General features: G+C 48.9%; 1 protein-coding gene across 1 annotated transcript in view; it reads left to right on the top strand.

The window, feature by feature from the left end:
• The window catches only part of LOC144509506 (uncharacterized), a 91426-nt gene extending 79372 nt beyond the window's left edge, over window positions 1–12054 (top strand). Inside the window, 5 exon segments of the mRNA XM_078238412.1 lie at window positions 6357–6587; window positions 8167–8184; window positions 8789–9010; window positions 10249–10428; window positions 11821–12054. Coding sequence (XP_078094538.1) covers window positions 6357–6587; window positions 8167–8184; window positions 8789–9010; window positions 10249–10428; window positions 11821–12054 — 885 coding nt within the window.
• The last annotated feature ends 4124 nt before the right edge of the window (window positions 12055–16178 follow it).

The following is a 16178-nucleotide window of genomic DNA, read 5'->3' as shown; positions in this document are numbered from 1 at the left end:
TGCTCCAACCAAAACAACCCAAGCCTATCCAACCTCTCTTCATAACTTAAATGTTCCATCCCAGGCAGCATCCTGGTGAATCTCCTCTGCACCCCCTCCAGCGCAATCACATCCTTCCTATAATGGGGTGACCAGAACTGCACACAGTACTCTAGCTGTGGCCTCACCAAAGTTCTATTCAACTCCCAACATGCCTTCCCTGCTTTGTTATCCATTTCTCTGGGCCCTGAGACGGAGGTGATGAGGAATGTTCTTAAACCACTTCACGCGTCAACTTCATTGCTGTGGGACTGGAGTCACATGCAAGAGGAAGGATGACAGGTTCCTGTTCTTGAAGGAAATGAGTAACTAAGGACATGAGTACAGAAATCTCAACCCACACGCCCAGTGCAGAGCTGAGTACAAGATGGTAAACCCAGGACTCAGGTAGATATAAAAGATGTTCTGTCACCATTTTGTAGAAGAGCATTGTCATTATCCATGGTGTCCTCGGGGGGTGGGGGGCAACATTTATCCCTCACAGCTTGTGGGATCTTGCTGTGCACAGATTGGCTGCTGTGTTTCCTACATGACAGCACCGTCTGCAATTTCATTGGCTGTGATGCGCTTTGAACCACCCTGAGGTGAGGCGACAGCCGAGTGGTCTTTTTGCGAGACTGTTAATCCAGAAACTCAGCTAATGCTCTGGGGACCCGGGTTCGAATCCCGCCACGGCAGATGGTGGAATTTGAATTCAATAAAAAAAATCTGGGATTAAGGATCTACTGGTGACCGTGAAACCATTGTTGGAAAAACCCATCTGGTTCACTAATGTCCCTTTAGGGAAGGAAATCTGCCGTCCTTACCCGGTCTGGCCTACATGTGACTCCAGAGCCACAGCAATGTGGTTGTCTCTCAACTGCCCTCGGGCAACTAGGGATGGGCAATAAATGCTGGCCTAGCCAGCGACACCCATGTCCCAGGAATGAATTTTAAAAAAGCCATGAAAGGCGCTATGTAAATGCAAGCCTTTTAATGACGAATATGGTTTATAAAGGCAAAAATTAAAGATCATTTCTATTGAGGCCAGCTTCTTATTTACAGATTGTTCTAGTTAAAATTCAGTTCAAATTCACAAACGACCCTGGTGGGATCTGAACTGGTGAGTTATTAGTCTGGTAACATAAGCACTAAACTTCTGTATACTGTTCAGACTAAGCCACTGATCAATACAGACAGGTTGCCACTACATATTGAATAGCTCCAGCACACCAGCCAAATGCTATTTTAAACATTTCCTGCAGGAACGAACTGATTAGATTTTACTCCATAATGTTCAGGCAAAACTCATGCAATACATTAATCATATCAAACTAATAAAAAAAATCCCAAATTTCCATTAAATAATTCTCCAAGGGTTGTTCCTGCAGTCATATCATTTTATAATTAATTAACAGATACGAGGGGAGATGTCAGCACGGTGCTAACAAGAGCAGGGCTTGGGAGGAGTGTGGGTGGCATGGTGAGTCCAGGGCCTGAATCCCGGTGGAACATCTGGACTTGGTCTGAGTGAAGTGAAAGAAGTGGGGAGACAATCGATCTACTTGATGCTGTGAGACTGGCACTGTCCCCACTTCGACAGTCTCTAAGCATGGGTGGCACAGTGGGTTAGCACTGCTGCCTCACAGCGCCAGGGACCCGGGTTCCATTCCCGGCTTGGGTCACTGTCTGTGTGGAGTCTGCACGTTCTCCCCGTGTCTGCGTGGGTTTCCTCCGGGTGCTCCGGTTTCCTCCCACAGTCTGAAAGACGTGCTGGTTAGGGTACATTGGCTGTGCTAAATTCTCCCTCAGTGTACCCGAACAGGCGCCGGAGTGTGGCAACTAGGGGATTTTCACAGTAACTTCATTGCAGTGTTAATGTAAGCCTACTTGTGACACTAATAAATAAACTTTAAACTCTCTCTCTCTCCTTCATTTCTACCATCCCCCTCTCTCCCTTCACCATTTCTCCGGGTCTCTCTCTCTTTCACAATCTGGATCTCTCTGTTCACCCTCGTCTCTCGACCTTTGCTTTCTCAATTTCTTTCTCCTTTTCTCTCTGTTTTCTCTTTGATTCCACCTCTTTTATTTATCTCTTTTTTAAATCACCTTTCACTGTTTTTTCTTCTCTTTCAAATTCCTATTTTCGATTTTACTCCGTTAGATCCCAGTTGTGTGTTAGTAGAGGCAACAGTACTGGGACCAAGAGAGACATAGCTGCACCCTCCTCGGCTTTCTCTCGCTCTTCCTCCTGCATGTTCTCTCTCTCCCACTCCTTCTGTCTTCTTCTCTATCTCTCGTCTGCTTTCTCTCCCTCGAGCTCCCGTTCCTTTCCTCTCCCTCCATCTCTCTGTTTGAATGGCTTTCCTGTGAAAGATTGCATAACAGATGATGTCAACACTCTGGGGAATATTTAAGTACAGCAAATCTTGCACGCAATCCAAAAGAGAAAAAACAAAGGCCAGATCCTGTGGTTGACCATGCACACATCTTCTGGTACACATTAACTCACACTCTGACAGGTACACATTAACTCACACTCTGACAGGTACACATTAACTCACACTCTGACAGGTACACATTAACTCACACTCTGACAGGTACACATTGATACAGACGGCACTTTGACATGGGGTAGAGACTCTAACATGTACACACTAATATAAACAACACTGTAACAGTTACACTCCAATAAGAGATGACACTGACAGTGCAGGTACACAGTGTGACAGGTACACATTCCGAGGTAGAGACAGAGTCGGGTATACAGTGTGACAGGTACACATTCACAGCTAGAGACAGTGACAGCTACACAGTGTGACAGGTACACAGTGTTACAGGTACACACAGATTCGGATATGCAGTGTGGCAGGTACACATTCACAAATAAGAGACAGACTCAGGTACACAGTGTGACAGGTACACAGTGTGACAGGTACACATTCACAGCTAGAGACAGTGACAGGTACACAGTGTGACAGGTACACAGTGTTACAGGTACACACAGATTCGGATATGCAGTGTGGCAGGTACACATTCACAAATAAGAGACAGACTCAGGTACACAGTGTGACAGGTACACAGTGTGACAGGTACACATTCACAGCTAGAGACAGTGACAGGTACACAGTGTGACAGGTACACATTCACAGCTAGAGACAGTGACAGCTACACAGTGTGACAGGTACACAGTGTGACAGGTACACATTCACAGCTAGAGACAGTGACAGGTACACAGTGTGACAGGTACACAGTGTGACAGGTACACACAGATTCGGATATGCAGTGTGGCAGGTACACATTCACAAATAAGAGACAGACTCAGGTACACAGTGTGACAGGTACACATTCACAGCTAGAGACTTAGTCGGATACACAGTGTGACAGGTACACACAGATTCGGGTACGCAGTGTGACAGGTACACATTCACAGCTAGAGACAGAGTCAGGTACACAGCGTGACAGGTACACAGTGTGACAGGTACACATTCACAGGTAGAGACTTAGTCGGATACACAGTGTGACAGGTACACATTCACAGGTAGAATCAGAGTTGGGTACACAATGTGACAGGTATACATTCACAGGTAGAGACAGAGTCGGATACACAGTGTGACAGGTACACAGTGTGACAGGTACACATTCACAGGTAGAGACTTAGTCGGATACACAGTGTGACAGGTACACATTCACAGGTAGAATCAGAGTTGGGTACACAATGTGACAGGTATACATTCACAGGTAGAGACAGAGTCGGATACACAGTGTGACAGGTACACAGTGTGACAGGTACAGCTTTTCCCTTGTGGGACAGTCTAGGACCAGAGGACATAATCTCAGAGTAAGGGGGTCGCCCATCTAAGACAGCGATGAGGAGGAATTTCTTCTCTCAGAGGGTAGTGGATCTATGGAATTCTTTCCCACAGAGAGCCGTAGAGGCTGGGTCGTTCAGTATGTCCAAGGCTGAGACAGACAGATTTCTCATCAGTAAGGGAATCGAGGGTTATGGGGATAAGGCGGGAAGGTGGAGTTGAGGATTATCGGGTGGGATTTTTCACTTCCACCGTTTTGCGGAGGTGGCCAGCCATTGGAAGGCGGCGGGATCTTCTGGTCCTGCGCTGTCAATGGGATTTCCCGCTGTTCGCACCCTCTGCTGCTGGGGAACCCTTGGTGAGGGTTGCCATGGTGAGGTTGCCATTGGCGGGGCTGGAAAATCCCACCCATCGTATCAGATCAGTGATAATCTCATTGAATGGCGGAGCAGACTCGATGGGCCGAATGGCCTCCTTCTGCTCCTATGTTTTATAATCTTAATGTCTAAAGCAAGATCTCATCTGTTGTCTCAGGTGGATGCAATGATCCCATGGCATTTCTGAAGACGATCAGGGGAGTTTTTCCTCAGGTCCCGGCTGATATTTAGCCCTTGACCAATCGATTCCTCACTGCGTTGTTGTTTGTGGGAACTTTCTGGGCAGGAATATTAAAATGATTAGCAATGACAAGATTTAGTTTTGCCTCCAGCCTCTGTACTGTTACCCTGATATCAGGCTTGAGCTGATACACTTCCTACAACAGTGACGGTATTCCAGAATAGGGTATAAAGTGCTTTGGGGCACTGAGGTTATGAAGCTAATCTCTAAATCCAAGCAGTGACAGGCTGCAGTGATGTTGGCCTGAAACTGAAAGCAGATGGCCTCTCCCCGGCTCTGAATGTAGTTTTGCAGTTGAGAGCTCCACAAAGTCCATCTGTTGTGCTCCTGGGTCGGGTTGATGCAGGAAACACTCCCGCTGCCACTCTGTGTGGCCTAGTTAACTGAGGAGATGGTTCCCAGTTGGTGTGGTTCATGTCAACATTTAACTCAAACCAAACTCTGCTGTTTTAGAATGACGTACACACACCCCACCCTCCCACACACACACCCCACCCTCCCACACACACACCCCACCCTCCCACACACACACCCCACCCTCCCACACACACACCCCACCCTCCCACACACACACCCCACCCTCCCACACACACACCCCACCCTCCCACACACACACCCCATCCTCCCACACACTCACCCCACCCTCCCACACACACACCCCACCCTCCCACACACACACCCCACCCTCCCACACACACAACCCACCCTCCCACACATACACCCCACCCTCCCACACACTCACCGCACCCTCCCACACACACACCCCACCCTCCCACACACACACCCCACCCTCCCACACACACACCCCACCCTCCCACACACACACCCCACCCTCACACGTTTTAGAATGAAGCAGAGAATGAAACACACACTCGACCCCCTGACACCCCACCCTCTGACACCCCACCCCCTGACATGCACACACCCTCTCACACATCCTATCCTCTCACACACACCCCACCCTCTCACACACACACCCCACCCTCCCACACACACACCCCACCCTCTCACACACACACCCCACCCTCTCACACACACACCCCACCCTCACACACATACACACCCCACCCTCTCACACACACACCCCACCCTCCCACACACACACCCCACCCTCTCACACACACACCCCACCCTCCCACACCCCACCCTCCCACACCCCACCCTCCCACACTCACACCTCACCCTCCCACCCCACCCTCCCACACACACACCCCACCCTCCCACACACACACCCCACCCTCCCACACACACACCCCACCCTCCCACCCCACCCTCCCACACACACACCCCACCCTCTCACACACACACCCCACCCTCTCACACGCACAACCCACCCTCTCACACACACACCCCACCCCCCCACACACACACCCCACCCTCCCACACACACACCCACCCTCCCACACCCCACCCTCCCACACACACACCCCACCCTCCCACACACACACCCCACCCTCCCACACACACACCCCACCCTCACACACACACCCCACCCTCACACACACACACCCCACCCTCCCACACACACACCCCACCCTCTCACACACACACCCCACCCTCTCACACACGCACCCCACCCTCCCACACACACACCCCACCCTCTGACCCACACACCCCACACACACACCCCACCCTCTCACACACACACCCCACCCTCTCACACACACACCCCACCCTCTCACACACACACCCCACCATCTCACACACACACCCCACCCTCCCACACACCTGATGTAGATTGGACAGGAGGAGGCCTGGGCAGTGTCTGGGCAGTTATCTGTGGATAGGAGGAGGCTGGTGTCCGGCCAGTTATCTGGGGTGTCCACCTGGCTGATATCAATTGCTTTCTCTTACCTGTCACTACACTGATGCTGATTGCTATCCTTGTCTCTCTGTCCCGGGGAGCAGGGGGAGCTGCTGACTCGGGGCAACGTTTCCTCGGCGTTTGCACTCTCTGGCCAACCCCGGGGTCACGTCTATCTGAAGATCCAGGAACTAGAAGCTCAGTTACTGTCCAAACTCTCTGAACTGGAGAAAGAGCGATCATCTCTGCAGAACAAGAGTGACCAACAGAGACATCGCCTGGAGGAACAGCTGGAGGCACTGCACCAGCGCATTGACAAGCTGGAGAAAGGTAAGGTCAGCGCAGGTTAAAGGTTCGTAGTGAGACCAGTCATGTGGGAGATATAGAGCTGGTTCCTGGGAGCACAACATTGAGAGAAGGCGGGCTTGCCTCTCCCTCTCACATAGTGGATGGAAGTGAAGATTATAGAATCTCTACAGTGCAGAAGAGGCCATTTGGCCCATCGAGCCTGCACTGACTCCCTGACAGAGTATCTTACCCAGGCCCTCCGCCCCGCGCTATCCCCTTAACCACAAACATTTCCCATGGCCAATCCACCTAACCTGCACATCTTTGGAGTGTGAGAAGAAACCAGAGCACCTGGAGGAAACCCACGCAGACACGGGGAGAATGTACAAACTCCACACAATCACCCGAGGCCGGAATTGAACCCGGGTCCCTAGCGAGGCAGCAGTGCTAACCACTACCGTGCTGTGTCCTTCAGCTGAAGTTATACTGCAGTGAGTACAAACCAGTTTGAGTCCAAGAAGCAGTCTAATACACCACAGCTTACTTTGTGGCTAGTCTCAGTAGCTGGTGCTTATGTTGTATTTGCCGACCGACTTGAGGAAAAGCTGACACTGAACTGCAGGGGGACATGGAGAGGTGACCAAATCAACAAGGGGAAGAGTGGAATTGAAGGTGTTTAAAGATGGAGTGAAAGCTCACAGCGATGCAGGGTTTAAGAGTGAGCAAGGTACAAGTATCCCTCCAACAAATCCTCCTTCTCCTGGGTCCTGATCCCTCCTCACCCGCCCCGCTTTTAGAAAATAACACAGAAATCCCCTCTAAAACCTGCTCTAAAACCTGCTCCAGACCCACAACCCTCTGAGAATCCTGCGTCCCGCCAACTCTGACCTTTCTTGTGGATCTCCGCTTCCTTCAGCCCCATGGTTTGGGGAGAGAATTCCAGAGCTTGGGGCGTCATGCAGCTGAAGATATGGCTACCGATGGTGGAGGATGTGTGACAGGCCAGAATCGGTGGTGGTTACAAAGATCCCGAGTGCTGTAGGGTTGTGTGAGGTCACAGAGGTGGGGTTGAGGGGGAGTGAGGTTGTAATCTGCAGCTTGATCTGGAACCAAGTGGGAAAAACTCTTCTCTTTAGCATCTATATTAAGGCTCACGGTTCCTCTCTCAACACACTGGAGATTTGTAAGTGGGGAAACTTGCTGCCACGATTGTGTAACAATGACACAATGAGGGCGGAATATGTGAATGGCAATCTCCCCAAACAGTAATGTGACAACAATCAGATCATTTATCTTAGTGATACTGGTCAAAAGTTAAATGTTGGCCAGGACATAGAGCAGGACACCCCTGCTGCTGTTTGAAATAGCCCTGGGATATTTTACTTCCACCCAAGCGTGCTGAAGGAGCCTTGGTTTAACAACTCACTTGAAAGCCAGTACCTCCAGCAATCCAGCACTCCCTCACTACCATATTTGTCGTGTCAGCCTGGATTTTGGTTCTCAAGCTTTAGCACTAGGGAATTGGACCTTCTGAAGGCAGCACGGAGGCACAGTGGTTAGCACTGCTGCCTCACAGCTCCAGGGACCCGGGTTCGATTCCCAGCTTGGGTCACTGTCTGTGCAGAGTCTGCATGTTCTCCCCGTGTCTGCGTGGGTTTCCTCCGGGTGCTCTGGCTTCCTCCCACAGTCCAAAGATGTGCGGGTTAGGCGCATTGGCTATGCTAAATTGCCCCTTAGTCTCCCGGAATGCTTCGGTTAGCAGGGTAAATATGTGGGGTTACGGCAGTGGTTCCCAAAGGGTGCAGCGCGCCACACTGGTGCGGTGAGAGAGGATGGCAAGTGTGGCGGGAAGATTCAAGGACAATCAAAGAAACATTGAAACATGGTTTAAACAAGCATTGTTTTATACTTTCTGGATGTCCCATGATCATATTATAAAGTAGTTGTGTTCTATGTTATGAATCAAGCACTGCTCGGAGTTGTTTTTTTTGTTTTTGAATGTATTTCTTATCAATAAAAAATTCGGTGTGGCGTGAGCAAATTTTTATTCCGAAAGTGCGGCCCAGTGAAGTTTGGGAACCGCTGGGTTACGGGGATAGGACCTGGGTGGGATTGTTGTTGGTGCAGACCTGATGAGCTGAATGGCTTCCTTCTGCACTGTTGGGTTTCTATGATTCTGAGTGATGGTAAAGGCTAAACCAACCGTGTTTCATTCTTTCTGACAGAGACTGCAGTGTACAAATTGCAGGAAGGTTACAAGATCTCATTCCCAGTAAGGACGAACTATATGTATGCTCGAATGAAGAGGAGCCTGCCAGAACTGTACACACTGACCATCTGCCTGTGGGTGAAGTCTAAGGGGACCGTGGGGATTGGAACGCCATTCTCGTATGCAGTTCCTGGGCAAGCCAATGAGATGGTTCTACATGAGTGGGGGAAGAATCCCACCGAGCTGCTGATCAATAATAAAGTAAGTTTCGAATTCTTCAGCAATGGAGCTCACAAATTAAAAGCTGTGATTGCCAGGTAATCGCAGCTGGGCCAGGGAGGAAGATGATATCATTGGTCTCAGAACCCTGACCGGGGAGGAAGAAACAGCCATTGATTACTGGATCTGAAATTAACTTTTTCACAAAATCACATGGTAATTACCAGTGAGGAAGGCCATTGGAGACATCTTGCTTCATCCAGCTTAGATTCACATATTCCGATTGGTGTACAACGGGGAAATCGGTGTTTATTACATAGAAACATAGAAGATCGGAGCAGGAGGAGGCCATTCGGCCCTTCGAGCCTGCTCCGCCATTCATCACGATCATGGTTAATCGTCCAACTCAATAGCCTAATCCTGCTTTCTCCCCATAACCTTTGATCCCGTTCGCCCCAAGTGCTATATCCAACCGCCTCTTCAATACATTCAATGTTTTGGCATCAACTACTTCCGGTGGTAATGAATTTCACAGGCTCACCACTCTTTGGGTGAAGAAATGTCTCCTCAATTCCGTCCTAACCTGAATCCTCAGACTGTGACCCCTGGTTCTGGACACCCCCACCATCGGGAACATCCTCCCTGCATCTACCCTGTCTAATCCTGTTAGAATTTTCTAAGTCTCTATGAGATCCCCCCTCATTCGTCTGAACTCCAGCAAAAACAATCCCAACCTAGTCAATCTCTCTTCATACATCAGTCCCACCATCCCCGGAATCAGCCTGGGGATGGTGATTGTTTCTGGGGAAATTGTGAATTGAGAATATTGCTGTTCAATGTACATTAGGGATAGAATCATAGAATCCCTATAGTGCAGAAGGAGGCCATTTGGCCCATCGAGTCTGCAGCGACCACAATCCCACCCAGGCCTTATCCCCGTAACCCCACGTATTTATTCTGCTAATACCCGACACTAAGGGGTAATTTAGCATGGCCAATCCACCCAACTAGCACATCTTTTGGACTGTGGGAGGAAACCAGAGTACCCGGAGGAATCCCACGCAGACATGGGGAGAATGTGCAAAGACAGTCACCCGAGGCTGGTGTTGAACCCGGGTCCCTGGCGCCATGAGGCAGCAATGCTAACCACTGTGCCGTCCCTGGTAATGGGTGTTTCATGGGGAGGTTGCAGTTTATTGGGGATGATGGCTGTTTATTAGGTTTATTGGGCAGATTTCTGTAACTGAGCGCGGAAGAGACAATAATTGTCATGTTTGCAGGTAACTCGTCTCCCCTTGGAGGTTAAAGATGGAGAATGGCACCATGTCTGCGTTACCTGGACAACCAGGGACGGTGTGTGGGAGGTGTATCAGGACGGCAAACGACGGGGGTCAGGGGACAACCTGGCCCCATGGCACCCAATCAAACCAGGTGGCACTCTAGTGCTTGGCCAGGAGCAGGTGGGTACCAGGAAGCTCCCAGCGCTGAGAAGTGAACTGTGTTTCAATGGCAGAGAGTAATTGTTTTGGACGAGTGACGTGGGATCCTCAGCTTTCCATCTTATCGCTTGTTGTTGACCTACTGATGAGGACTGTAACTTAGTTTAACCTCCTCTATTCGATTGTAAATAGGTAAATCTGAGCCCATTGCGGTAGGACTGAGACTCACAAACTCCAATTGTGAATATTTTGTACTGAGATATTAGTTAGTTGATCAATGCCAGCCAGTCTGTTCAGCATCAACTGGTGTCGTACTCCAATCACCATTAGCTCCCAGTCAAGATTTACTATTAGAAAAAGACATCTTAATCAGCCGACTGCAGAACCACCTTCATTTTACATAGAAAGCTTCAACTCAGTCATCTGTATAAGAGTTTACTTCATAAAAGCCAAATTAATTATACCTCTCCTTCACTCACTCTTCTTTACTTCTTCTCTCCATCTTATCCTTCTCTTCATCTCCCCCTTCTCTCCATCTTCCCCTCTCTCCCTCTCCTCTTTCTCTCCTATCCCCTTCTCTCCCTTCCCCTTCCCTCACCCCTTCTCTCCCTTAACCCCTTTTACCCCTCTCCCCTTCTCTCCATCTTCTCTTCTCTCCCTCTCCCCTTCCTCCTTCTCTCCATCTCCCCCTTCTCTTCTCCTTCTTCCCTCCTTCTCTCTCTCTCTCTCTCTCCCCCCCCCCCCCCCTCCATCAATCCTGCCCCTTCTCCATCCCTTCCCTTGCTATGAGACTATATGCCTTACAAAAGCATGGCACGGTAGCATAGTGGTTAGTACTGCTGCTTCACAGCTCCAGGGACCTGGGTTCGATTCCCGGCTTAGGTCACTTTCTGTGCGGAGTTTGCACATTCTCCCCATGTCTGCGTGGGTTTCCTCCGGGTGCTCTGGTTTCCTCCCACAGTCCAAAGATATGAGGGTTAGGTTGATTGGCCAAGCTAAATTGCCCCTTAGTGTCCTGGGATGCGTAGATTAGAGGGATTAGCGGGTAAATATGTAGGGATATGGGGTAGGGCCTGGGTGGGATTGTTGTCGGTGCAAACTCGATGGGCCGAATGACCTCTTTCTGCACTGTAGAGGTTCTATGGTTCAAAAGTAAAATATTTTGAACTGTTGATTGATAGAACTGGCTGAAGGGGCTGAATGGCCTGCGCTGGTTCCTAATGTGATGGACACAATTCGTTTCACGGCTTCAACCAACTCCTGAGGTGACCGAGCTGGGACCTCCCTGAAGGGTCAAAGCTATTTTCAGCCTCTGCTCTGTCTTCAGGGGTCTCTGGGTCTCCCAGGTGCTGTCTGTAAGTTCTACATCAAACTGGCCGAGATATTGATGTGTCTATTTTGTCCATTGTGCAGGATGTGGCTGGAGGCAGGTATACGGCTACACAAGCCTTTGTCGGGGAGCTGGCAGAATTCAACATCTGGGACCGGATTCTGAGTGCGGCCGAGATCCAAAGCATCGCCAACTGCTCCTCCAGCACTTTGGGCAACGTCATCTCCTGGGAGGGCAGCAGCATTGACCTGTATGGCGGGGCCACCAAGTGGCCTTTCCAGAGATGCAGCGAAAGTAAAGACTCGGGGGAGAATTAACCTTTGGTCCCTGGTCTGTGCCTCGCTGAGCCAGACATGAACCAAAGCTTCAGCAACCTTCACATTTCTCCAAAGGGGCACAGGTACCTACAGGGGACAGAAAACCCAGTAAACTGGTGAGGGAGGATGGGGGTGGGGGGGGGGGGGTGGTGGGGGGGGGGGGGGGGGGGGGAAATGAACTGACCTCTGAGTGGCTTCATTCACCAGCTCAGTCCCAACACCAGTTCTGTGAACAGGAATCGACCACATTCGGCCCGTACCCTGAGAGAAAATCTCACCCAACCCAAAGGACAAACCTGCCCTCGACATCCTCACTGCAGATTTCCCCAGAGCTCTTCCCAGCGGAGGGTGAATGCCTGGAATGTTTGACCAGAGAATGAGCCCCTGTAGGCACCGGTACCACATCATATACCGTTCCAGTAATTACAGCAGCCCACCCAGTCCTGGTGTGGATCAACGGGCTGGGTGGCTGGGGCAGGTGTGAGACCTCCTCTGGTTATCCTTGCGAAGGTCTCATTCTCCCAACTATTCTCTGATAGTTTCCTGATTTTTATTTTGTATATAGGAAATCTTTCATTTCCAATGCCATTGAGTGACAGAGCCAGGCGAAATCTCTCACTTTCTTCTTCAACAGAGAATGATTTGTGATTCCACAGGCTTCCTGTCCTTACACTCATGATGTGCCCACTCAGTGGGGATTCCTACATCGGTTCCCTGATTCTCTGATAGGTCCTGGAAATCTTGTTGATTCGTTTTTTTCCCCTTCAATTTACCAAATAACCCTCAATTCATTGAGTGAGCCCAGGTTCTCTGACCCCTGTTCCTGACCAGTGCAGGAACAGAAAAATTCCCCTGTGAGCCAAAGTGAGGATAAATCACTAAGGTACCAATTCTCATTGTGTGCATTTCACTTTGTCTCTCCGTGTTTCAGGAGACTTCAGTGACTTTTTAAAGATAAATTTAAAATTTTGATGTTAAATGGCCAACACTGTGGAACATTAGCGACCCAGCACTCCAACTGGAGCCAATAAACTTGGTGTGTAGGGCAAGATGACAGCTCTCCAGAACAATCAGTACACACCCCAGTGTGGATAGAGGACTACATAAATAAAGGCAAAATACTGCGGATGCTGGAATCTGAAACCAAAAGAGAAAATGCTGGAAAATCTCAGCAGGTCTGGCAGCATCTGAAAGGAGAGAAAAGAGCTGACGTTTCGAGTCCAGACGACCCTTTGACAAATGGTCATCTGGACTCGAAACGTCAGCTCTTTTCTCTCCTTACAGATGCTGCCAGACCTGCTGAGATTTTCCAGCATTTTCTCTTGTGGATCGAGGACTACAGTCAGAGTTAGGTACATAGAGGGCTGGATGGGGTGGTCGTTATCACTGCAATTTTTCACTGGCTTCTCTTCTTGTGGCCTTTATTTTTTTTGCCGATATCACAATTGTCGCCAAAGTCTTAACAGCTGCAAATATTGCTGTCGTGTTTGGTTTGAACTGACGTGGGACTGGCGGAGGTTATCTCTCTCTGCCCAGTGTCCCAGAGGCTCGATCCCAGCGAGGATGGTCGGAAGCATTAACTGGCGGAGGAGACATCACAGCTGGAGAGACTAGTTTAAACACTGTCCTGTTAACTGGCATCAGCAAGCAGTACCCCAGCAAGTATTAATGACTGCCGGTTAACATCAGACACACGTTTTAGGCTACGCCACTCACACTGAGCTATTAATGTACAATCATGCTGTACACTGCAACCTGTCACTGTGTAAAAAGTGTGAGGTGATGTATTTTTGTATGAAGAACGTGGAGAGACAATATAAAATAAGGAGTGCAGGAGCAGAGAGGCAGCGGCGTTTATACACATAGATCATCAAAGGTGGCAGGACAGATGGAGAGAGCAGTTAATAAAACATATAGTACTCTGGGCTTTATTAATAGGGGCATAGAGTACAAGAGCAAGGAGGTTGTGCTGAACTTGTACAAGGCATTAGTTAGACCTCAGCTGGAATATTGTGCACAGTTCTGGGCACCACACTAGAGGAAGGATGTGAACGCATTGGACAGAGGGCAGAAGAGGTTTACAAGAATGGTTCCAGGGATGAGAAACTTCAGTTATGAGGATAGATTGGAGAGGGTGGGACTGTTCTCCTTGGAGAGAAGAATGCTAAGAGTAGATTTGATAGAGATGTTGAGGGGGGCAGGGCAGAGCAGATAGGGAGAAACTGTTCCTGCTCGTAAAAAACACCAAGAACGAGAGGGCACAGATCTAATGATTTGCAAAAAAAAACGAAATGAGAAAACAATTTTCATGTCTGGATTGCTCTGTCTAGAGGCAGGTTTGATTGAGGTATTCACGAGGGCATTAGGTGATTCCTTCAATAGAAACAATATGCAGGGGTACAGGGGAAAAGTACTAAATCATGATGCTTGTTTGGAGAGCCGGTGCAAACATGATGGGCCAAATGGCCTCCTTTTGCACCGTAATTATTATGTTACCCTATGACAAACCTGACCATTAATAACAGCCTAACCATCATAGATACTAGCCCGACATTGATGCTCTCAATGAGTAAGGCCACCAACTCTGATTGGATGGGTCCCTGGAGTGATCTCCCACCCACTTGGTCGAACAGCCTTTCATTTCTTCCATCTCCAGAATGTTTAATAGCCAGTCCAATGATAGTGTTTCAGATGAAGAGGAATGCCAGTCCCCAATCTTGTTAACATAGCGAATAAATTAAAAACGGCTGCTGAAAATCTGGAATAAAAACTGAAAATGCGGGAAAAACTCAGCAGACCTGGCAGCATCTGTGGAGAGAGAAACAGAGCTAATGTTCCGTATGATTCCTTCAGAGCTAAGGAGAGGGAGAAATATGATGGGTTGTATAAGAGGGGCTGGAGCAGGGTAAGAAGATCAGTAATAGTTGGGAGCTAGGAGAGATAGCAACAAAGACATGTGGGGCACAAGACAGAGAATTAATGGCAATGTGAGGGACTAAAAAAGGTGCTGATAGTGGCATATTCTCCAGCCCTTCTTATCTAGTATATTATCCATCATATTTCTCCCTCTCCGCAACTCTGAAGAAGAATCAAAACGTTAACTCTGTTTCTCTCTCCACAGATGCTGCCAGACCTGCTGTGTGCTTTTTCAGTATTTTCTGTTTTTATTTGCTAACGTTTCTCTCTGTCTCTGATTTTTCTCCTGGGGAGGGTTGCTCCCATGGCGTGTCCTGGAGATTAATCTGCCTTCCTGAAGACTCCGGGGCAATCCTGGAGAGTTGGCAAGCCCTGAATGATATCTCTTCCCCCAGTTAAAGAGGCCCCGATAACTCGCTGAGACGGGATGCGTTGAAGCGGCTGTATTTTGCTAATCTCACTGGCAGTAGTTTGTAGGCTGACGCTTGTGAATGATGATACAACGTGTGAGTTTGTAGAAATTTTCTCTTGAGTACAGTAACAGTGAGTGTGTCTTGTCAGCATGTGTTAATCTGCTGGTAATTGTGAAGATACTTACACCGGCAACACTGTGTCCTGCTCGGAGTGTGAGTGATTCAGTTATTCGTGTTTCTCAGTGTCCAGATGCTGAACATTGTTAATCTGTCGATGCTTTTTTAAATGATGACTTGTTCATATCTTTTAATACAGAGAGGCCATTTGTAGTGTTTTAATATTGACTCAGTTACATCCTGAACCATTAAACAAGCTAAAGACTCAACGGCTGTTTTGCCTTTTTTATTCGCAAATCTAGACATCCCTCTTCTACAGCGTTCAACAAACATCCTCCAACAGTGAATCCTTGCTGTCGTAATGCAGCCAATGCTAGTCCCCCGTCACCAACACGCTTAATTGTGTACCAGAGGCAGAGGCCATTCTCACGGCTTATAGTCAAGTAATGGAGAGGCGACTGCCTAGTGGCATTGTGATGCGTGGGTTAGTGGGATTAGCGGGTAAATATGTGGGGGTGGGGCCTGGGTGGGATTGTGGTCGGTGCAGACTCGATGGGCCGAATGGCCTCCTTCTGCACTGTAGGGTTTCTATGACTTTCTATGACTTATCACTAGACTATTAATTAGACCATTAAGGGGATTTTCACAGTAACTTCATTGCAGTGTTAATGTTAACCT

Source organism: Mustelus asterias, chromosome 21 (genome assembly GCF_964213995.1).
Source record: "Mustelus asterias chromosome 21, sMusAst1.hap1.1, whole genome shotgun sequence".
Classification (NCBI taxonomy): Eukaryota; Metazoa; Chordata; class Chondrichthyes; order Carcharhiniformes; family Triakidae; genus Mustelus; species Mustelus asterias.
This window is presented reverse-complemented; position numbering and strand designations above follow the sequence as displayed.